The sequence below is a fragment of the Schistocerca serialis genome, chromosome 2 (assembly GCF_023864345.2).
Source record: "Schistocerca serialis cubense isolate TAMUIC-IGC-003099 chromosome 2, iqSchSeri2.2, whole genome shotgun sequence".
Classification (NCBI taxonomy): domain Eukaryota; kingdom Metazoa; phylum Arthropoda; class Insecta; order Orthoptera; family Acrididae; genus Schistocerca; species Schistocerca serialis.
The window spans coordinates 692,695,916-692,720,969 of NC_064639.1; the positions used below are offsets into that span (position 1 = coordinate 692,695,916).

The 25,054-nt window shown below is 43.9% G+C and overlaps 1 protein-coding gene across 1 annotated transcript in view; it reads left to right on the top strand.

The window, feature by feature from the left end:
- Positions 1–25,054, top strand: part of LOC126456332 (homeobox protein aristaless) — a 116,705-nt gene that overhangs the window by 21,861 nt on the left and 69,790 nt on the right. Inside the window, 4 exon segments of the mRNA XM_050092082.1 lie at positions 5,684–5,753; positions 7,335–7,391; positions 14,415–14,462; positions 17,567–17,666. Coding sequence (XP_049948039.1) covers positions 5,684–5,753; positions 7,335–7,391; positions 14,415–14,462; positions 17,567–17,666 — 275 coding nt within the window.

Genomic DNA, 25,054 nt, shown 5'->3' on the forward strand with positions numbered 1-25,054 from the left:
TTGTTGTATTTTTTGTTTTGCATGTTTCGTGAATTACATTCTTGATAAATCGCGACGATGTGGTACGTGTTAGTAGGATGGCCAATAAGATACGCGGCTACGTGCTGACAATTTACGTAAATGGATTTTTTTTTAATTTTAATCTTCAACAAAATTTGATAACTGTAATTCGGCTATGTATATACTATTTGCACAGAAGTTTGTCTATGAAGTAGAAGGAGTTGTCAAGTTGAAATTATTCAATTTTGTTTTTGTAATTCCCATTATCAGCTTGCACGTATAACTCACAAGGGATGTGGTGAAACATTTTTATGGCTGCAAATTTTACTCCCTTCTGTGCAGAGTAAGGCTAAGCTGTGGCTAGAGGAGGTATACTTGTTTCTGGTGCTATATTTATGACAACCACTGTTATTGTCAGGTAGTGCACGATTCTTCAATACAAAACTCGTAAGAGAGTAAATGCATTTTGAGGTTGCTGTTAGTACGCTAATTTTTTTAAATAGCTGTCTACATGAGACTCAAGAATATACACAAAATATTATCCTTGCTTTTAAGCAAGGAATATTTTGTGCTTATGTGTGGTATCGTCCCAAAAATTATTCCAAAAGAAATAAAAGAATGTAAGTGACCAAAGTAAGCTAATTTTGTTACGTTTTCATCAACAAAATTACACTTAGAGCAAGTAATTGTGAGCTCAAGCGTCTGAGAGGATCTGTAACATGCGTTTTCAGTTCAGGTTCTCTATCAGTATGCAAACCCATGGGTTTTGAAAATCAGTTTTACATATTTTCTTTTCCTCGTGCTCTACTGTTATTGAAAATATCTTGCCTTGTACAGCGCAGAATTAGCTGTTAAATATTTAAGTTAAGTACGGGGGTGAATCAAATGAAAACATTAAATATTTTTTTTAATATTATTTACTATGCAGAAGCGGTACAAAGCTGTATCACTTTCCAACATAATCTCCCCCGCGCTCAATGCAAGTCCTCCAGCGCTTACAAAGTGCATAAATTCCTTTATAAACAATTCTTTTGGTAGTCTGCGCAACCACTCATGCACCGCGTGGCGTACCTCTTCATCATTGCGTCTTTGAGTGGTCCAGACATATGGAAATCACTTGGGGCAAGGTCTGGTGAGTATGGTAGATGAGGAAGATTCTCAAAATGCAGATCTGTGATTGTTGCAACTGTTGTACGGGCAGTGTGGGGTCTTGCATAGTCATGTTGCAAAAGGACACCTGCTGACAGCAATCCATGTCGCTTTGATTTGATTGCAGGCCGCAGATGATATTTTAGGAGATCTGTGTGTGATGCACTGGTGACAGTGGTCCCTCTAGGCATGTAATGCTCCAAAATGACGCCTTTTTCGTCCCAAACGAGAGTCAGCATAACCTTCCCTGCTGATGGTTCTGTTCGAAACTTCTTTGGTTTTGGTGATGAGAAATGGCACCATTCCTTGCTCGCTGTCTTTGTTTCCGGTTGGTGGAAGTGAACCCAGGTTTCGTCCCCAGTAACGATTCTTGCAAGGAAGCCATCACCTTCTCTTTCAAAGCGCCGAAGAAGTTTTTCACAAGCATCAACACGTCGTTCTCTCATTTCAGGAGTCAACTACCGTGGCACCCATCTTGTAGACACTTTGTGAAACTGGAGCACATCATGCACAATGTGGTGTGCTGACCCATGACTAATCTGCAAACATGCTGTAGTGTCATTCAGTGTCACTCGGCGGTTTTCCTTCACTAAGGCTTCAACTGCTGCAATGTTCTGTGGAGTCACAACTCGTTGTGCCTGACCTGGACGAGGAGCATCTTCCACTGAAGTCATACCATTTGCGAACCTCCTACTCCATTCGAAGACTTGCTGCTGTGACAAACATGTATCGCCGTACTGAACCTTCATTCGTCGATAAATTTCAATAGGTTTCACATCTTCATTACGCAAAAACAGAATAACAGAACGCTGTTCTTCCCTGGTGCAAGTCGCAAGTGGGACGGCCATCTTTATACTGATACTGCGACGGTACGTGTGCATCTGCACTATACTGCCACCTACGGTCCATTGTGCACGCTGCTTGTAGCACGCTTACCAACTTACAAAATAATTTGTTATTACAAATTTAAGGTTTTCATTTGACTCACCCTCGTAATAGACCATTTACCAGTCGGGGACGGCCCAGCGATTTGCCTTTACACAAATAACCTGTTTCTCGGAAATGTTCATGCCATCGTCTAATGCTCTGTGATGTAGGACGATCCGTATACCATTCCTAGTACGAAAGTCACGCTGAACAGTTATTACTGACCCGCACTGCGGAAAACGTAGAACACAAAACGCTATCTGTTGTTCCGACCTTTTTTTACTAGAACTGAAGTGGGCGCACATTTCTGCGGGAACTTTGGAGAGTTTGCTCTTTCCAACATCATGTTGTTCATGAACGTTTCTCAAATGACATAATAGTTATGATTTTTTTAAATCGGATGATTCTTCTTGATATACCCTGTATTTAATAGTATACAGGGTGTTACAAAAAGGTACGGCCAAACTTTCAGGAAACATTCCTCACACACAAATAAAGAAAAGATGTTATGTGGACATGTGTCCGTAAACGCTTAACTTCCATGTAAGAGCTCATTTTAGTTTCGTCAGTATGTACTGTACTTCCTCGATTCACCGCCATGATTTCATACGGGATACTCTACCTGTGCTGCTAGAACATGTGCCTTTACAAGTACGACACAATATGTGGTTCATGCACGATGGAGCTCCTGCACATTTCAGTCGAAGTGTTCGTACGCTTCTCAACAACAGATTCGGTGACCGATGGATTGGTAGAGACGGACCAATTCCATGGCCTCCACGCTCTCCTGACCTCAACCCTCTTGACTTTCATTTATGGGGGCATTTGAAAGCTCTTGCCTATGCAACCCCGGTACCAAATATAGAGACTCTTCGTGCTCGTATTGTGGACGGCTGAGATACAATACGCCATTCTCCAGGGCTGCATCAGCGCATCAGGGATTCCATGCGACGGAGGGTGGATGCATGTATCCTCGCTAACGGAGGACATTTTGAACATTTCCTGTAACAAAGTGTTTGAAGTCATGCTGGTACGTTCTGTTGCTGTGTGTTTCCATTCCATGATTAATCTGATTTGAAGAGAAGTAATAAAATGAGCTCTAACATGGAAGGTAAGTGTTTCCGGACACATGTCCACATAACATATTTTCTTTCTTTGTGTGTGAGGAATGTTTCCTGAAAGTTTGGCCGTACCTTTTTGTAACACCCTGTAATTCTGTCCTCGTTGCAACATACTAAAAATAAAAATATGGAATTTTAATTGAATCTTTTCATCATATATAGTGGTTTTGATGCGATCCGTCTCATTCAGTACACTGGTCCATCTCACTCACACACCTATGGATGAGATGGACCATTCAGGTATTTTTTCATTTTATCATATTTTTCGTATTTTAAGTAGCATTGCCTCAATAATGTATTGCAGTTATGTTTATATGACACGCTATTCGAATGCGCTGGCAGAAGTCAAAAAAGTTTAAAAAGCAAAAATATTTTATGCTGAAGAAGCTCCAGGGCTTAGCCTAATGGTAGGTAGCGTGTTCAGTGGAGTAGCTCTTCTGCAAGCCAATTTGTGCAGACGAATGCCGGACATTTGCCACGACGGACATTTGCCACACTTGCCTCTTCGCCAGTTAGCGATCCCTCAGGTAAGGGACGCCATTCCTACTTCTGTCCGCTTTCAAACCGCCGTCTCTACATCTTACTCGATACAACCAGTATACGTAAGGGACCTTCTTCTTCGACATCTTGGCCAAATACAGAGCTTCTTTTCCGAATTAGATATATTTTGGGAAACGAAAGCAACACCAACGATTATGTCAGTATGTAATTAGTTCTGCCAAATATAAATATAGATCCCTCTGTGTGTACGGTAGCTTCCTTTCACGCTTACTGATTGCGATAGAAACAGTCCATCGCCATGAGAGCAACAAGAAAGGAACGATGTAAAGAGAATGCGAATGTACGCTAATCATTTCTTTTTGATCACTGCATTTGAGCCTACTTTAATTACTACAACTGCATGCCCAAAAGACAATAAGGAAAGAAGAAATGGGTATGTGAATGTTTGAAAAAAAGAACGACATCGTCCATATTAATTTACCCTCTAAAATGCGATATCCCTTGCGGCAAACATTAGTTAATAAAGTGTAGCAGGACAATGTTCAAAACATGACTGAAAATACCTTCACTAAGTAGAGATAAGATCATCTATGATTGACATGTCATCTAAAGTCGACGTACAATTTTAAAATGTTAGAAATAAGGAAATGAAGTAATACAGAATGCTATGCTTGTAACGTACGTTGTTGTTCTACGTTGTTTAGCTATGGTATTTACAGGGTCACAGAGAAAGCGTCCTAGGTTTTGGAGGGAAAAGCCGTAATTGTAATGATCTGCACTACAACAGAAACAAGAAGCCGAACTTAAGGAAAAATAATGTAATGTGTGTTCCAGCTGACAAGCGACATTGAAGCAGATAGTTCCTGTGACTTAGTTTGGGCGGAGGTTAAATTCGACAACCGGAATAAATTAATAACTGGCTCCTTTCACCGACCCCCGGTCTCAGAATAAACAGTGGCTGGACAGTTCCAAGAAAACTTGAGTCTGATCACAAATAGGTACTGTACTCATACAATTAGAGTTGGCACTGACTTCAATTTCTCTTCCGTATGTTGACAAAAATAGACTTCAGACCCTATTGTAGATAGAAAACAACTTCCGTAATTGTTCTAAACCCTTTTATAAAAATTATTTTGAACAATTAGTTCACGAGGCCATTCAAATTGTAGATGGTTACGAAAACACACTTGACCTCTTAGCCACAAATAATCCTGAGCATCACGACGGATACAGGGATTAGTGAACACACAGTCGTAGCGAGGCTCAGTTCCGTAACAAAGAAATTCACCAAAACTAAACGCGAAATATATCTATTTATAAAAGCAACTAAAAAATCGGTTGACGTCTTTGTAATAGACCGTCTCCAATCCCTCCAAACTATGTAAGTGAAGACCATACGTGGCTTAAGTTGAAAGAAATAGTATCAACAGCACTCGAGAGATTCATACCAAATAAATTAATGAGAGACGGAACTGATCCCCCATGGTACACAAAACACGACAGAAAGCTGATGCAGGAGCACCGAAAAAGGCAAGTATAATTTAGACGAACGCAAAATCTCCAAGACTGGCGAAGTTTTACTGAGGCTCGAAATTTGGTGCGGATTTCAATGCGAGATGCATTTGATAGTATCCACAACGAAACTCTGTCTAGAAATGCGGCGGAAAATCCAAAGAGATTCTGGTTCTATGTTAAGTAAACCAGCGGAAAGGCTCAGTAAGGGATGAGGAGGAGGAGGAGGAGGAGGAGGAGGGGGAGACAAGGGATCCAACCCTTCGGGGCAGGTAAAATCGTGGCAAATGTCCGGCGTGGCAAATGTCCGCACACCGTGCAGACGTGTTGAACTATTCTTAAAAGCAGTATATTTTCCAAAACTTTTGAGAAGGAAGTTAAAAGTGAAAGTAGACGCTGCTCGCCATCATGGAGATGTGTCAGGTTTGCGGATTGCAATTTGAGCAGCTTACAGCGGTGACCGGTCTGTGCAGGTGATGCTGGGTCTCCAGCACTCGGACATTCTGCTGGGCAAGATGGACGGCGGCGCCGGCGCCGGCTCGGGCGGGGGCGGGCAGGGCCAGGACGGCGGCGCCGGAGGCAGCGGAGGCGGCGGGGGCGGCGGGGGCGGGCTGTTCGGCGCGGCTGGTGACGCGGGCCCCGGGCCCACGCCGCCGCTCGTCACGCAGCCTGCCGCCAAGCGCAAGGATGACCCGCTGTTGCAGCACGCCGACTCACAGCAGCAACAGCAGCAGCAGCAGCAGCAGCAGCAGACCTTCATCGTCTCCGGTGTGTACGCCGTGCACTCGCATGCAGCCCGTATTGTGATGTAACTACGAAATCCATCTGTCCTCGGTTGTTATTCTTGAAGACCGTTCTCACGCAGCTCTCAACCCCACTCTATGCTGCACAAGTACTGCAACATCAATCCATTTCAGGATCCTTACTGTAGTCAACCTTTATATCCCACTATAATTTCTACCCCTCTGTCACCAAACAAACTTCTCATTGATGTCCCAGGACCAGTCCTCAATTGCTGATAAGCACGATGTATTGAATGAACTGCCGGCCGCTGTGGCTGTGCGGTTCTAGGCGCTTCAGTCCGGAACTGCGCTGCTGCTACGGTCGCATGTTCGAATCCTGCCTCGGGCAGGTTAGGTTTTTTGTTCAGTACCCCATCATTAAATATTCGACCTACCCTATAAACTTCAGCATTCCTCTGTAGCGTCATATTTCAAACCCTGCTCTTCTCTTCTCGTCTGCGCCGTTAATCGTTCACGTTTCTCTTCTATGTAAGGCTACACCCCAAACAAGATATCTTAATATCTGGCACGTTATTGGCAGACACCACCCGTAATTTCACTAATTTTGTCTACAAAGTTTACATCATTCAGTGCTCTCACAAATATTATTTATTGGATATGCCGGTATCGAGTTTTCGGTCAGCCATCGGCCAAGAAGCATTATGGACTATTGACAACGACTGAAAAGGTGAAACTGGTATACTCAATAAATAAAATTTGTGTGACCATTGACTGATGCAAATCTTATACTCCAAACAAATACTTCTAACACAGGACAGAAAGAAGGTCGGCATCCATCGTAATATCATCTGTCTTTTATATTGCATTGCAGATATAGATTTCGACTGACAGTTCAGCCAACATCAGTGCTATAATTAAAAGTAATACAAGAATCAGACATATAAACAGCAGATTAAAACTGTGTGCCGGGCCGAGACACATAACAGCGCACACTCCGCTGCAGAGTGAAAATCTCAGTATAAAGGGTGAGTCACCTAACATTACCGCTGGATGTATTTCGTACACCACATCAAATACTGACGAATCGATTCCACATACCGACCGTGAGGAGAGGGGCTAGTGTAATTGGTTAATACAAACCATAAAAAAATGCACGGAAGTATGTTTTTTAACACAAACCTACGTTTTTTTAAATGGAACCTCGTTAGTTTTGTTAGCACATCTGAACATATAAACAAATACGTAATCAGTGCCGTTTGTTGCATTGTAAAATGCTGATTACATCCGGAGATATTGTAACCTAAAGTTGACGCTTGAGTACCACTCCTCCGCTGTTCGATCGCGTGTATCGGAGAGCACCGAATTACGTAGGGATCCAAAGGGAACGGTGATGGACCTTAGGTACAGAAGAGGCTGGAACAGCACATTACGTCCACATGCTAACACCATTTTATTGGTCTTTTTCACTGACGCACATGTACATTACCATGAGGGGTGAGGTACACGTACACACGTGGTTTCCGTCTTCAGTTACGGAGTAGAATAGAGTGTGTCCCGACATGTCAGGCCAATAGATGTTCAATGTGGTGGCCATCATTTGCTGCACTCAATTGCAATCTCTGGCGTAATGAATGTCGTACACGCCGCAGTACATCTGATGTAATGTCGCCGCAGGCTGCCACAATACGTTGTTTCATATCCTCTGGGGTTGTAGGCACATCACGGTACACATTCTCCTTTAACGTACCCCACAAAGAAGTTGAGAGGTGTAAGATCAGGAGAACGGGCTGGACAACTTATGCGTCCTCCACGTCCTATGAAACGCCCGTCGAACATCCTGTCAAGGGTCAGCCTAGTGTTAATTGCGGAATGTGCAGGTGCACCATCATGCTGATACCACATACGTCGACGCGTTTCAAGTGGGACATTTTCGAGCAACGTTGGCAGATCATTCTGTAGAAACGCGATGTATGTTGCACCTGTTTGGGCCCCTGCAATGAAGTGAGGACCAATGAGGTGGTCGCCAATGATTCCGCACCATTCATTTACAGTCCACGGTCGCTGTCGCTCTACCTGTCTGAGCCAGCGAGGATTGTCCACGGACCAGTAATGCATGTTCCGTAGGTTCACTGCTCCGTGGTTTGTGAAATCCGCTTCATCGGTAAACAGGTAGAACTGCAACGCATTCTCTGTTAATGCCCATTGACAGAATTGCACTCGATGATTAAAGTCATCACCATATAATTGCTGATGTAGCGACACATGAAACGGGTGAAAGCGGTGACGATGCAGTATGCGCATGACACTACTTTGACTCAGTCCACCGGCTCTCGCAATGTCCCGTGTACTCATGTGTGGGTTCACGGCAACAGCAGCTAACACACCAACTGTACCCGCTTCTCCTGTGACGGGCCTGTTACGGACCCGTTTGCGTGCTACGACCATACCTGTTGCATACAGTTGGCGGTAGATGTTTTGCAATGTGCGGCACGTTGGATGCTCTCTGTACGGGTACCGTTCTGCATACACCCTGCAGGCTTCAGCTGCATTTCGGCGACACTTGCCATACATGTGTATCATCTCCGCCTTTTCAGAGTTCGAATACACCATGGTCACAGTTCCTACAACACTACACTATCACAGACGTCTGGTAACACGGTGTACTACAGATGGTCAGCGTGCGAAGACGAATACAGAATAACAATAGCAGCAAGCGCTACATGCGGACACTGCGACAGCTAGAACATACCACAACAGGGCACTACAGCCACACTCGTAAACACGGTCGTCATCGTAAACATATCCCTGCATATGCTGCTCGCCGACCGTGGCCCGTGTTTGTTACAACACGCGACTGAACGTCGGAGGTTTCAAGCGTCAACTTTAGGTTACAATATCTCCGGATGTAATTAACATTTTACAATGCAACAAGCGGCACTGATTACGCATTTGTTTATATGTTCAGATGTGCTAACAAAACTAACGGGGTTCCATTTAAAAAAACGTAGGTTTGTGTTAAGAAACATACTTCCGTGCATTTTTTTATGGTTTGTATTAACCAATTACATTAGTCCCTCTCCTCACGTTCGGTCTGTGGAATCGGTTCGTCAGTATTTGATGTGGTTTACGAAATATATCCAGCGGTAACGTTAGGTGACTCACCCTATATAAACAGCACATCCATCAAATGCCATGTCACAATTGTAAATAATTACAATTCCACAGCTTCGTACCGTTATAAGTAATCATGTAAACTGAATGTAATTATAACGACATACATTCTAATGTAACTCTACCACGTACAAGCGTTAGTCCAATTGAGGTCGCTGTTTACAGTTCCACACACCTACCATAGTATTATGTCGTACTGAAAAACCAACGCCCTCTATTTATTTCCCATAAATAAAAGCGTGGTTCAAGCTAAATTGCTTTTTTAATACATAAAAATACACAAATCCAAATAGTAATTATAATAAAATATAATTTTGTCTGGAAGCACACGGATTTAAAAATTCATTATGACGAATGTTACATTTCCTCTTATTGGATATCCAATGCCCTCTACTTTTTATTTCCCATATGTAAATCAATGGGTTAAGCTAAAAAAAAATTGTATACGAAGATAGTAACTGTTCTCGAAAGAACAGATACCACTGATGACCGTGCAGCTTCTCTAGAATAAATGATAATCAATTGAAACCCTCAGCTGCCGACAGGTGTTGTTGGTATACCTCGATGAGGACAGCTGAAAATGCGTGCCCCGACCGGAACTCGAACCTGGGATCTCCTGCTTATATGGCAGACGCTCTACCCATCTTTTTTTTCGGTATTGCTCGTTGCGTATGGTCTGGGCGGTGGTCACAATACATCCGTTCAAGTTGATCGTTGACTCGTTTACTCAGTTTTTTTTTTTTATTACAGAGGGCAAGTAGCCCCCTGACCGAACAAACTGAGCTACCGTGCCGGTGCAACTATATCCACTGAACCAACTGTATACACATCTGAACCACCGAGAACACAGATGCATAACCCGACTGCAGGGAGGTATCCCTTGCACGCTTCCCGTGAGACCCACATTCTCAACTGTCCACAATCTACATACGTAATGTACCTAGCAGATATTTGCCCATCCACTCATTACTCGCGCACACTAAGGTGACGATTCCCGTAAGAGTTCGGGCAACCTGTGCGCATTCGCACAGACGAAGCTCAATGGCTGGGTATCTGTTCTTTCGAGAACAGTTACTATCTTCATATATATATATTTAAAGGCTACCCAGTCATTGACCTTCGTCTGTGCGAATTTGCACAGGTTGCCCGAACTCTTACAGGAATCGTCACCTTAGTGTGCGCGAGTAATGAGTGGATGGGCAAATATCTATTAGGTACATTACGTATGTAGATTGTGGACAGTTGAGAACGTGGGTCTCACGGGAAGCGTGCAAGGAATAAGTCCCTGTAGTCGCGGTATTCATCTGTGTCCTCGGTGCCTCAGATGGATAAAGCGTCTGCCATGTGAGCAAGAGATCCCGGGTTCGAGTCCCAGTCGGGGCACATATTTTCAGCTCTCCCCATCGAGGTATATCAATAACACCTGTCGGCAGCTGAGGGTTTCAATTAATTACCATTCAAAAATTTATGTACCTAAAATACAGAGAGTTCAAAAAGTAACTCTAATAAAATACAATTTTGTCTGGAGGCACAAATGGCTCTAAGCACTATGGGACTTAACATCTGAGGTCATCAGTCCCAGAGACTTAGAACTATTTAAACTTAACTAACCTAAGGACATCACAAGCATCCATGCCCGAGGCAGGATTCGAACCTGCGACCGTAGCAGCTGCACGATTCCGAACTGAATTCGGCCACAGCGGCCGGCCTGGAGGCACATAAATTCAAAAAATCATTACGACAAATATTACATCTCGTCCTACCCGCCAGCCAATGCTCTTTTTCTTTTTTTTACTGCCCATATCTAAAACAATGGGTTAACATAATTTTTTATATAACAGGTGTCCAGGAAGTAAGGACAAACTTGAATTTTGAGCCATTTTGTCATATGACGATTGGCAGCTATGGTTTTTTCATATTTGTTATCTGGGATCTTTCCCATTAGTAGCCTGATAGCTTTTGTGTGCCGAGCATTATTGTTTGATGTTTATTTTCGTCAAGGAGCAGATGACAACTGAGCAACATAACGAAATGATAAAAAGTTACTACAAAAACAGTGAAAGTCGCACGGCAACCGTTCGTGAAGTGTGTGTGACAAACGAACACAATGTTACTCTAACCGAATCATCAGTTCGGAAGTTGATCCGGAAGTTTGAGGCCATGGGTTGTGTTTCAAACGCTAAGGAAACAGGACCACCGAGTTCTGTTTGAATACAAGATCTGAAAATGCATTCACCTTGCACAAGAGCTGAAGCCTACAGGTCTTGAAAGAGACATCGATTTGCTCAATGGCTCCTGGCTCGACAAGAGGAGAACGAGAACTTCACAAAAAGAATAATTTTCTCAGATGAGGCGCATTTCCACCTAAAAGGGTACGTCAGTAAGCAGAACTGCAGAAATTGCGGTAACGAAAATCCGCGAGTGACCGTTGAAGATGATAGGCATCCACAACGCACGACTGTGCGGTGTGAGTTCTGGGCGGGAGGAGCGACCGGCGCGTACTTTTGTGAAAATGATGAGGGAATTTCCGTCACTGTGAACGGCGACCGTTACCGAAACATGCTTTCTGGTTGCTTTTTCTCTCTTATTGATGAAAATGACGATTTTTGGTCTCGACAAGACGGTGCTACATGTTACACATCCCGTGAAACGGTTGTTCTGCTGAATAAAATGTTTCCTCAAAATATTATATCTTTGGGTGGCAACCAGGAGTCGACTGCCAGATTATGCGATCTTACAGCTTGTGAATTTTTGTGGGGCTTCGTGAAATAAAAACTGTATGTGAACAAACCACAAACAATACAACAATTGAAGCTTAAATTTAAAATGGTTATTAACGGGAACCAACCAGATGTTTGTGACAGCGTCATCGAGAACTTCAGTGAACGCATTGCTCGTTGCCGCGCGGCCTTGGGTGGTCATCTGGTGGATATAATTTTTCTTAGATAAGTGGAAGAAGTTATTCAATGTGTATGTAAAAAAAATTACATTTTCAATAAATTTTGTATGTTCTATAGCACTTTAATATTCGTCCCTACTTCCCGGACACCCTCTAAATAAAAATACAATTAATTCAAATAACAATTATAATAAAATACAGTTTTGTCTGGAGACATAAATTCAAAAAATCACTACAACAAGTTTTACATTCTAGAAGAGTTAATGAGACTAAAACAGGAAAACATACACCGTCTGACAAAAAAAAAAAAAATAAAAAAAAGGAAAAGAAAGTGAAGCAGCCGCAAAGTGAGGAGGAAACGAAATGAAATTTCGCGGTTTGACAGGGTATCTGATTAACTTACCTTTTCATAACTGGGAGTCACAGTAATGTGAAATTTTTTGAAAGACAATATGTTTACGCCAGTGACTGTTAAACTTTTATTTCCACTACTGCAATTTCGGCCTTAGGCCATTATCAAGTGCAGATGATTTGGCTTTAAGCCATGTCAACTTTATACAGGCTGACACATTTATATGTCGTTGTCATTTGCTGTTATATACATTCGTAACGGTGCTAAGTAGTGCGAGCACACATGTCTGTGCTGTTTTACGATATATGGACATATAAATGTGTCAGCCTGTATAAAGTTGACATGGCTTAAAGCCAAAACATCTGCACTTGATAATGGCCTAAGGCCGAAATTGCAATAGTGGAAATAAAAAGTTTAACAGTCACTGACGTAAACATGATGTCTTTCAAACAAACAAAAAAGAAAAAGGAAAAAAGAAAATAGAAAAAACAGGTGTCTGATGTTACAGCAGTGATGCGAAATAGTCAAATTTATGAAGAGTTGGAAGGATGAGCCCACTTATCAGTACGACGTTGCATCCCCTCAAGCCTGAATGCGTGGACTAATTCGGTTGCGAAGGGTGTCATAAATGTCATAAATACCTTCTATCCTCTCATGACGCAAGCTGGCCCACAAATGTTGTAAACTGGTTCTGGATACTGACACTGTCGCAGAGTTGACGGCCGAGCAGGTTCCACACGTGTTCCATCGGGGACAGATCTGGGAACCTTGCTGGCCACGGGAATACGTCAACAACAAGCAGTCAGTTCATAGAGACGCGTGCCATGTGTGGACGAGCATTGTCCTGCTGAAAAGTAGCACCACGATGATGTCGCATGAGAGCTAAAACATGAGAACGCAGGACGTCCGTGACCTATCGTTGTGTCGTCAGAGTTCCCTCAGTCCCTACCAGACGTGAAGTCATAGGTGATGGCTCCTCACACCACGACACCATCTACATCTACATCCATACTCCGCAAGCCACCTGACGGTGTGTGGCGGAGGGTACCTTGAGTACCTCTATCGGTTCTCCCCTCTATTCCAGTCTCGTATTGTACGTGGAAAGAAGGATTGTCGGTATGCTTCTGTGTGGGCTCTAATCTCTCTGATTTTATCCTCATGGTCTCTTCGCGAGATATACGCAGGAGGGAGCAATATACTGCTTGACTCTTCGGTGAAGGTATGTTCACGAAACTTCAACAAAAGCCCGTACCGAGCTACTGAGTGTCTCTCTTGCAGAGTCTTCCACTGGAGTTTATCTGTCATCTCCGTAACGCTTTCACGATTACTAAATGATCCTGTAACGAAGCGCGCTGCTCTCCGTTGGATCTTCTCTATCTCTTCTATCAACCCTATCTGGTACGAATCCCACACTGCTGAGCAGTATTCAGGCAGTGGGCGAACAAGCGTACTGTAACCTACTTCCTTTGTTTTCGGATTGCATTTCCTTAGGATTCTTCCAATGAATCTCGGTCTGGCATGTGCTTTACCAACGATCGACTTTATATGATCATTCCATTTTAAATCACTCATAATGCGTACTCCCAGATAATTTATGGAATTAACTGCTTCCAGTTGCTGACCTGCTATTTTGTAGCTAAATGATAAGGGATCTACCTTTCTATGTATTCGTAGCACATTACACTTGTCTACATTGAGATTCAATTGCCATTCCCTGCACCATGCGTCAATTCGCTGCAGATTCTCCTGCATTTCAGTACAATTTTCCATTGTTACAACCTCTCGATATACCACAACATCATCCGCAAAAAGCCTCAGTGAACTTCCGATGTCATCCACAAGGTCATTTATGTATATTGTGAACAGCAACGGTCCTACGACACTCCCCTGCGGCACACCTGAAATCACTCTTACTTCGGAAGACTTCTCTCCATTGAGAATGACATGCTGCGTTCTGTTATCTAGGAATTCTTCAATCCAATCACACAATTGGTCTGATAGACCATATGCTCTTACTTTGTTCATTAAACGACTGTGAGGAACTGTATCGAACGCCTTGCGGAAGTCAAGAAACACGGCATCTACCTGTGAACCTGTGTCTATGGCCCTCTGAGTCTCGTGGACGAATAGCGCGAGCTGGGTTTCACACGACCGTCTTTTTCGGAACCCGTGCTGATTCCTACAGTGTAGATTTCTAGACTCCAGAAAAGTCATTATACTCGAACATAATACGTGTTCCAAAATTCTACAACTGATCGACGTTAGAGATATAGATCTATAGTTCTGCACATCTGTTCGACGTCCCTTCTTGTAAACGGGGATGACATGTGCCAGAAGTAACATCGTTCTGCCTTACCAAAATATTGGAAGAATGGTGGCCGCCTTGCTCGCCGACGATTGTCGTCCAGGGCAGTGCATCGCTGAACACAATGCGAAGCCATTCATCAACGGTCCATGCTTTCCGGTCACGGAATCATTCCAAACGCATAGGTGTGTAACGATTCTCATGCGCTCGGTGCACAATACGCGATCCTCCCTTGTGCTGGTCAGAAGTGGTCGACAGGAATTTTAATGACGGGTATGGCTGCCCTCAAGTTCCCATGCAGTCCACCACCGAGCCACTGTCACTTCCGAATGCCCCTAAAAAACTAATCGACCGGCCGGTCAGACGGAAGACCGACAATTTAGCGCCCCCCCCCCCCCCACCCGCCCCCCAAGCTCTGTCAGGTTCCGAAAACCCAGTCACACATGAGGACGCGACATCTTCGTGTCCTTCACAGCTATCACTCAACGTAAGATGCTGTCCTCTCTCCTTTACACGCTACCAGGCCTGGTAGCTACATTAAACACGATCAGCACTAATGAATTCTGCTGACCGTTCTACCTGTGACAGACTCTATTCATTTACATGCGCTCCAATGGCGAGTACGTGTGCGAAGTGACATTGACACCCGACCATACATTCTGCATGCTTTACTTTTTTTATCAGGCAGTGTATATTTCCAATTTTCAGTATATCGTTTCTGTTTATTGCAAAAATGGTTCAAATGGCTCTGAGCACTATGGGACTTAACATCTGTGGTCATCAGTCCCCTAGAACTTAGAACTACTTAAACCTAACTAACCTAAGGACATCACACACATCCATGCCCGAGGCAGGATTCGAACCTGCGACCGTAGCAGTCGCGCGGTTCCGGACTGAGTGCCTAGAACCGCTAGACCACCGCGGCCGGCTGTTTATTGCATTCTACATCTTATATCCTCTTCACTTCTGCCGTCGTCAGTTTTTTCGCTAGGCGAGTAGCAAAACTCGCCTACTACTTTCAGCGTCACGTTTCCTAACCGAATTCCTTCATTATCACCTGACTTCATCACACTTGTTTTATTTACACTATGTTCATTCCTTGCATAAAAAACCTTCAAATTGGAAAATAAGCTCACAAATGAGCATATATTAATATTAAACGGCACAAATTTCTACTTTGATAGCGCTTTAAGCCAGAAATAACGGCTTACAGCCACTTCTTTGAACGGTCTTTATTTTCTGGAGTTGTAAACCGTGCACGTGTCTCATCTTAAGTAACAAATTTGCTCATAAAACCTACTGATTTCATTGTGAAATTCTCTTTCACATTTAGTTTTAGTCAACCTTCAACAAATACGACTCCTGCTAACACAAAGGTGTCTCATAGTTAATTCTTCCAAATTCCTACGATGCCACCTATTTAATGTTACCTTTCATTTGTGATAGCAAGTTTGGGATATCTTTCACGTGGACTACTTTCAGGAGAAGTACTCCCCGTTTGAATTCAGTCACCCATATCATACCATCAAATGGAAGGACAGACGTCCTGTTAACGTCCCCTAACTTTGGATGGGTAATCGCACTCTATAAGCTATCCGAATCAAAGAATTTTATAGTTGCCCGGTATTTCAGTTATTCACCGAAACGAAGTCACGCTAAACTTTTGTATTAAAAGACTATTCCAAAAATTAAGTTCACACTAGAGTTGCGTTATTGCGTAACCTAACGACATAACAAAAGGAAACTCTCATTTAACCCTGTGTTACATGGTGTTACCATTTGGCAACAAGCCGTAAATTTACGTATAACGATAGGGAAACCACTCGTTTGATGTTGGCCGCGCGGGATTAGCCGAGCGGTCTTAGGCGCTGAAGTCATGGACTGTGCGGCTGGTCCCGGCGGAGGTTCGAGTCCTCCCTCGCGCATGGGTGCGTGTGTTTGCCCTTGGGATAATTTAGGTTAAGTAGTGTGTAAGCTTAGGGACTGATTACCTTAGCAGTTAAGTCCCATAAGATTTCACATACATTTGAACATTTTCGTTTAATGTTGCCGTCTGGAACACACACAGTCTGGTTACATCCAGCTAGACTGTGTCTAGCGTCATTAAGTTGGCAGAAACAGTTCAAAATCGATAATCTTTTCTCTGAAGGTCGAGTGTATGTAAACAAACACGAAATCAGATAAAAGGGGAATTATTTCTTATGTTCAATGATAGTACAGACTATGTTTCATTGTCTCTGTAACTGAACAATTAATAATTAATCAATGTATTGAATAAATCGAAATTAAATAAAAGTTTCTTTTTCGACCTGTATTTTGTGTGTCAAGCTCTATCCCCTGATTTTTTTCACTGATATTGGTTTCCTAAAAAAAGTCATGCAATAGAGGGTCAAATTAACTTAGTCGGTATGCCAGGGTACAGACATATTTGCTTGCTTCAGTGATAGGATACCCCCACATTTAAACAGGATGGGACACGAAACCGACAGTTTCCTTTTTTAAATGAATCAGCCTAGCATTCGCCTTAAGTTACTTTGGATTCCGAACGAGTATTTCGACACTGCTCTTCGAGAAGGCATGTTTTGTGGTTGTATCAATGCGTCACTTAGTTGCACATAGTTCATAGCTCTACGTCCGTGTCTCGATGCAATCATTTGTCAAGAACTCTCCAAGATGTGTGTATGTAGTGTAACAGGTACTTTGCAGAAATTTATGAGAGTGTAAACACGAGTTGATAAAATTATTCAAATGTTTTAGAATTCATTCCTATACAAAGAACCTACTTTTTTATTTCTTTAAGATTTGTAACAGCGATAGTAGACAGATGATAGAACTTTTATAATTTTGTAATGAATTTATGTGTGACATGCTACAATGTTTCAGCAGCCATGGAGACTCCTACCCAGACGCCGACGACGACGTCCAAGAAGTCAGAGTCGAAGAGCAAAAAGAGTGACAATAACGGAGTGAAGAAGAAGAAAACGAGGTAATTATACACTAACACGCAGGCTTCACATCGAGCTTGGATCACAAATACAGATACCTGATTCTATGCCGCCGAACCGAAGAGTTTCATGTACCAAGAGGCACCGTATCGAAAATTTAAAACGCGTGCAGGTAAAGCGGGAAAACATCATCCGCTAAGTCACAACGCGGACGGAAGTGTGTGTTGAGTGATCGTCACGAGCGGTCATTGACGAGGATTGTCATGAAAAATAAGAGGGTGACAGGGGCAAAAGTAACTGCAGAATTAAATGTCGCACTCGCTTCAAAACCAAGGAATTGCAGGGTAAGCTGGAAATCGAAAACCACACGTAAGTGATGTAAATTCCCATAACAGAAAAACGTGGTACCGAAGCCATAGAACCTGGACTGTGGAGGAATGGAAGAAAGTCAGTTGGTCGGATGAGTCTTCCTTCACACTGTTCCCAACATCTGCCCGAGTCTACCTCCCAAGAGTGAAATACGGTGGGGGTTCGGTGATGATCTCTGCCGCCTTATGGTGGTATTCCATGGGTCCCATGGTTACTCTGAAAAGTTGCGTAACTGCCAAGGATTGTCTGGCCATTCTGGCTGATCAGGTCCTTTCCATGATACAATGTTTGTTCCCCAGTGGTTATGCTGTGTTCCAAGACAACAGGACCCATGTTCACCAAGCTCCCATCGTCCAGGAATGGTTCTGTGGGCGCGATGATGAATTATCACGTTGCCCCTGGCCACGACAGTCACCAGGTCTCAGTATTATCGAGCGTTTGAGATCAACTTTGGAGAGGAGGGTGGGTGATCGCTTACACCTTGATCATCGTTGCCACTATTTTTGAGGAAGAATGGTATATGAGTCCCTTGAAAAGCACACAAGACCTGTATTTATCTGTATAAGATGACTGGAACATAATCTACGAACTGCGGTGCAACCCGGCATTTTTCACTGACATGAAACTTATTTGCAGTTGCAAATATGGATAACAATCAGCTGTACGAGTAACTGAATCGTGACAATGAAAATTTGTGTTGGACTGGGACTCGAACACGGTTTTCTCGCTCATGGCGAGCGGCCGCCTTACCATTAGGCTATCTCAGCACGCTTCAGCGTTAGATCTAAACTTCCATACATTGGCAATATGTGTGGTTGTGTATTCATTAGAAATGTTTCCGTACAGGTGAGCCGGCCGTTGTGGCCGAGCGGTTCTAGGCGCTCCAGTCCGGAACCGCGCTGCTGCTACGGTCGCAGGTTCGATTCCTGCCTCGGGCATGGATGTGTGTGGATGTGCTTAGGTTAGTTAGGTTTAAGTAGTTCTAAGTCTAGGTGACTGATGACCTCAGATGTTAAGTCCCATAGTGCTCAGAGCCATTGGAATCGTACAGGGGAGACATTTTAATTGAAAGACGCTTGCCCGGTGTCTGCGTATAGATACGTTATAGCAATGCTTGCATGCATGAATGCATGCTTGTCGGAAGCAATATTGCATCGTAAATTTGAACAACGCAGGCTCTGCAATATCGTATTTTTCACATACACAAAGCATTGTCAGAGGTAAGTGAGAGATAAGTAGCGGAAGAAATTTTAAAAATAGGGACCGAACCCCGGAAAGCTGGATAATAATGTATTCAGAAAATGACGTCCCAAATTCTAACAACGCTATGGAAGCAATACGACGCGTACTTCTTTGTGTAACATATACGAGGGTAATCCCAAAAGTAAGGTCTCCTATTTTTTATAAGTACATAGACCTGATTATTTCTACAATGGTTTACATCAGATGACAGCTAGAACATTTAGCTATTTTTCGATACAATCACCATTTCTGTGGATGCATTTTTTGTAGACGCTGTGGCAGTTTTTGTATGCCCATGTCATACCAGCTCGCCCCCATGCTGTTCAGAAAGTTATGAACCTCTTCTTTCACCTCGTCGTCGGAGCTGAATCGCTTTCCGGCCAAATATTCTTTTAACCTAGGAAACAGGTGATAGTCACGGGGCGCCAAGCCAGGACTATAGCGTGCTTTCACTGAAACTGTTACAGCAGAGCAACGGTTTGCCGAGTGATGTGTGGGCGAGCGTTGTCATGGAGAATGTGTACGCCCTTGCTCAACATTTCTCTTCTCCGGTTCTGAATTGCCAATCTGAGTTTTTTCAGAGTCTCACAGTACCTGTCAGCGTTAATTGTGGTCCCAGCGATTCAGCTCCGACGACGAGGTGAAAGAAGATGTTCATAGCTTTCTGAACTGGATGGCGGCGAGATGGTATGGCATGGGCATACAAAAACTGCCACAGCGTGTACAAAAATGCATAGACAGAAATGGTGATTACGTCGAAAAATAGCTAAATGTTCAAGCTGTAAACTGACGTAAACCATTGTAGAAATAAACAAGCCTATGTACTTATAAAAGTCGGCCGGAGTGGCCGAGCGGTTCTAGGCGCTACAGTCTGGAACCGCGAGACCGCTACGGTCGTAGGTTCGAATCCTGCATCTGGCTTGGATGTGTATGATGTCCTTAGGTTGGTTAGGTTTAAGTAGTTCTAAGTCCTAGGGGACTGATGACCTCAGAAGTTAAGTCCCATAGTGCTCAGGGTCATTTGAACCATTTTTTTTACTTAAAAAAAAATAGGAGACCTTACTTTTGGAATTACCCTCGTACTTGCTGAGTCACCGCGGCTCGTTGTCACAGATTATGTTGCAATAAATATTGTGCCAGCCATCAAAATTGCTACGTCATAAATATAAGCGTCCAGTTGACACGAAGTATACTACGATAATGATTAGCATTTCATTCCAAGCACACAGACTGGGTTCGAACTTTTCGCATTGATATGTACCCCACGCCTGTGCTGCAGTATGGAGCCGATAGGTTCTGAAGGAGCGCACTCAATAACATTCAGGATCTCAACTTCTCCACGCGGTTATTCGCCACTTGGACAGACGTATTGTTCGTTCGAGAGTGCATGAGCGTACAGCTACGTCACGTACCTCGAATCAGGAAAAGAACTTATTAGCAGTATGAGAATGATCCATACGGGCAGTCCGACAACGTTTGAAGCACCACGGTCTGTCAGTACGGCAACTGTTGCGACTTACCTCGACACGGCAGCAGAGGGACACTCGCCGGCAGTGGTGCGTCTTACAACAACACCGGCCACGGGTGTGGCAACCTGGTAACATACCGTCTTTTCAGACGTGTCCCGCTTCAGCGAACAGCACCACGGTTTGCGTATCGGTGTCTGCAGGTTCCGACGAGAACGAACGTTGCCAGATCGCATAATTTATTGTCATACGGGTCCAGTATCTGGCGTGGTGGTATAGGGAGACAGTGTGTGCGTGTTGCCCGTGCTGTCCTGGCCTAAATCGAGACGCAGGGGTTTCGACTGTTGCCTTGCCTAGATCGCACATCCATTGAAAATATTTGGTCATGGGTTGCCGAGAGACGACCGCCAGCACTCGTCAGCCGTTACGATTGATGACTCTGGCATAGTGTTGAATCATCATGGAATCAGGTATCCGTATTTGTGATCCAAGCTCGATGTGAAGCCAGGCTATAGTCATTGTTTCTGCCAGAGGTGGTGGCTCTGCGAATTAAATTTCACACCCTGTAACCCCAAATTCACGTACAAATCTAATCATGTATTCTTCCTACTATAATACGTAAAACTCTGTTATTGGCTATGCATCCTACTGCTGTAATTTTAATGGCCAACAGTGCAGACTGAATTCTGTAAAACTCCACATTATTACCAAAAATTTGTTTTAAACGTGTTTCCTGTAACTTCAACGACAACAACAGTAAATTTGTCTAACCGAACCTGAATATTTGTAGCAAAAGTGCAAGTTTTCTCATTGAAGATTCCTACGTGCATTTAGGGATACCGCATTTAGACTTATGGTGCTACCCACCATTCGAGCACCAACAATTTGGCCATGTTCGAATACACTAAGCTCCGACATAACGCAGTCACAAATTCCCAGAAATCTGTTCTGACTGCGACTAAGACTGAGACATTTCTGAGGTGCCGTTGGTGGCCAAATGGAACATTGCAACCTGCAGTCTTGACTAGCGTCTGGTTTTATGTTCAAGCAAGCATTTCTTGCAGTGTTTCCATATTTTCGCCCACCTCACCGTAGGTCCCCCTATAACTGGATGGGTATGTCAGAAAGTCAGAGGAAGTCAAGGCCATTCTAGTTGCAACGGGACCACACCTGGTAAGGCACAGTGATGTTCAAATGAAACTTGGGGGAGAAGACAGCTCTACCTTAATCAGCAACGAGGTGTTGTGGTGGTTAGATACTTGATTTCTCTTCGAATGGAGTTAGTTCCAAACCTCTTTTCCGTGCCACAGAAGGACTAATACTCCATTTATAACGATCCCGATCTGAACGCGGCAATAAACTCTTATCTCCCATCAACAACCATGAGGGCTCCCCCTCTTATGCAACAGTACAGTGCAGTTCGGGCACCCTCCAGGATGACGTGGCGTCAGATGGCTTAAGCGCTGTTAACAGGTTGCAGCTTACAGAGGCAGCCATGTGTGAGCCCCGCCGCACGACACCTAACAATAAGTGACGGCGCGCACGCGACGCTCAATTGCCGACGCGAAATTGGTTCCGACCGCGGGGCGTGAAAATTGTCGGCGGCCAGGCGAGGCGAGGTGCGAGCCGTGACAGCGCCTGTATGCGGCAACCCGCAGCGCGTGCCGGGGCCACAGCGCGCTCGCGCTGCCAGGTGCTACGCGCAGATGACGCCCGCTAGGGTCCGCGGTGCGTGAAGGGAGCCAACAGATGACGCCAGAGTCAGGCGCGGATCCAGGGCGGCGAGTTGGCGTTAGGACCGTGACTCCCAAAAACCTTTTCAGTATAAGCGTTTATATTTCCACAAGTATCAATTTCCAATCCATCTACGACAAAGAGGATTGGCCGAAGGATTTTTTTGTATTCATAGTAACCCAAAGAGGATGAATAATAAAAGTGTGAAGAACACGGGACTGTCTGCTTAATACAGCACGCAGCAAAAGTTCTTCTTAGAGTTCTGAACTGAAGGCTACACGGAACGCTGGAAGAAGCACTTGGAGAGGAGCAGCATGGTTCCAGAAGGGGGAAAGGGACAAGAGATGCCACTGGACTTCTAGAAACTATTGGTTAAAGAGGTACAGAAATGTGCAAAGCATCTGCGGCCTTCAGAGACAGCGAACAGGCCTTTGACACAGTGCACTGGGATAAGCTGATGGATATCTTAAAGAGAAAGGGAGTAAAGTAGAAGGAGCGAAGACATATTGCACATCTGTGCTTGAAGCAAAAGGCAAGGCATGAGACCTCGGAAGGCCGGAAGATCGAAAGAGGGGTCAGACAGAGCTGCTGCCTCTCGCCAATTCTATATAACATTTATTTGGAGGAAATATTGAAAAGTTGTTTGGATGGGAAAAAAAGGCGACAGGATTGTCATGTTAAATAACCTGAACGAAACTTTCGTAGCATACTGTATGAAAATAATTAAAAAGAAAACAAAATTCATGGTTGTAGACTTAACGAAAAGAAGAATGACGTATACAGTGAGTTGACAAGTCATGGGATAGCGATGGCGGTACCATCACGTACGCAAGGTATAAAAGGGCATTGAATCGGTGGAGCTGTCATTTGTACACAGGCTGTTCATGTGAAAATGTTTCCGAAGTGATTATGGCCGCACGACAGGAGGTAACAGACTCTGGACACTGAATGGTATTTGGAGCTAGACGCATGCGACATACCATTTCCGAAATCGTTAGGGAATTCAGTATTTCGAAATCCACAGTGTCAAGAGGGTGTCAAGAACACCAAATTTCAGGCACTACCTCTACCACGGAGAACGCAGTGGCCGACGGCCTTCACTTAACGACCGAGAGCAGTGGCGTTTGCGGAGGGTTGTGAATGCTAACAGACAACAAAACTTCTTAGAATAACCGCAAAAATCAATGCGCGATGTACGATGAACGCATCCGTTAGGACAATGCGGCGTAATTTGGCGTTAATGAGCTATGGCATCAGAAAATCAACGCCAGTCCCTCTGCTAACAGCATGACATCGCCCGCAGTGCCTCTCCTGGACTCGTGACCATATAGTCTCTAGACGATTGGAAAACCGTAGCCTGGTCAGACAAGTCCCTATTTCAGTTGATAAGAACTGATGGTAGGGTACGAGGGTGGCTCAGACCCCACTAAGTCATGGGCCCAAGCTGTCAACAAGGCGCTGTGCGAGCTCGTGGTGGCTCAGTAATGGTGTAGGCTGTACTTACATGTGATGTACTGGGTCCTCTGGTCCAACTTAACCGATCATTGAGACCATTTGCAGCCATTCATGGACTTCAATTCCCAAACAATGATGTCATGTCGCTGGGTAACAGTTGTTCGCAACTGGTTTGACTAACATTCTAGACAATTCGAGCCAATGAATTGGCCTCCTAGATCGCCCGAGATGATTCCCATCGAACATTTCTGGGACATTCAGTTCCTGCATAAAATCCTGCACCGCCAATACTTTCGCCATTGTGGACGACTTTAGAGGCAGCATGGCTCGATGTTTCTGCTGGAGACTTCCAACGACTTGTTGATTCCGTGCCACGTCGAGTTGCTGCATTACGCCGGACAAAAGGAGTTCCGACACGATATTATGAGGTATCCCGTGACTTTTGTCAACTCAATGTAACTTAAGGAGTGAAACAGTAGAACAGGTGAGAGCATTCAGGTGTTTGGGAAGTTGAATTAGGGAAGATATGGATAGTGAACAGAATATCAAAGTAAGAATGGCACTGGCGAAACAGGCATTTCAAAAGCAGAAAAGGCTCTTAGCCAATGGTATGAACACAGAATTAAGAAATCAGCAGTGAAATGCTGGTATGGGGCGTGATCTTGGATGGAGCATAAACATGGACATTTAGATACCTGGACTAGAGGAGAATTGAAGCTTGTGAAATGCGGATATAATTCAGAATGGAGAAGATCAGTCGGACTGATAAAGTCAGGAATAAGGAGCTACTGAGAAAAATTGGGTAAGATCAGAGGACGTTACTGACAGTGAAGAAGAGGAAACTAATTTGGACAGGACATAATCTGAGGCGAGGTTGTCTTTGGGTGGAGGTAATTGAAGATTTTATTCCAGAGAAGAGTGGTAAGGGCAAAATAAATTACCAGATGCTGGATGACATCAGCAGATCGCAAGGAGAGTACCAAAGATCGAAGAGGAAAGCAGAGGACAGAGTAACATGGAGGGTTATGAAGTCTAAAGGAAGAGAAACCAAGTGATGATGAATTTCAAATTTTTTCTTCAGAGAATAAAGTAGCACGAAAACCAATAATCTCGAAAATGACAAGAAGTTTTAGAAATTACGAGCTATTTTTGACACGGGATAT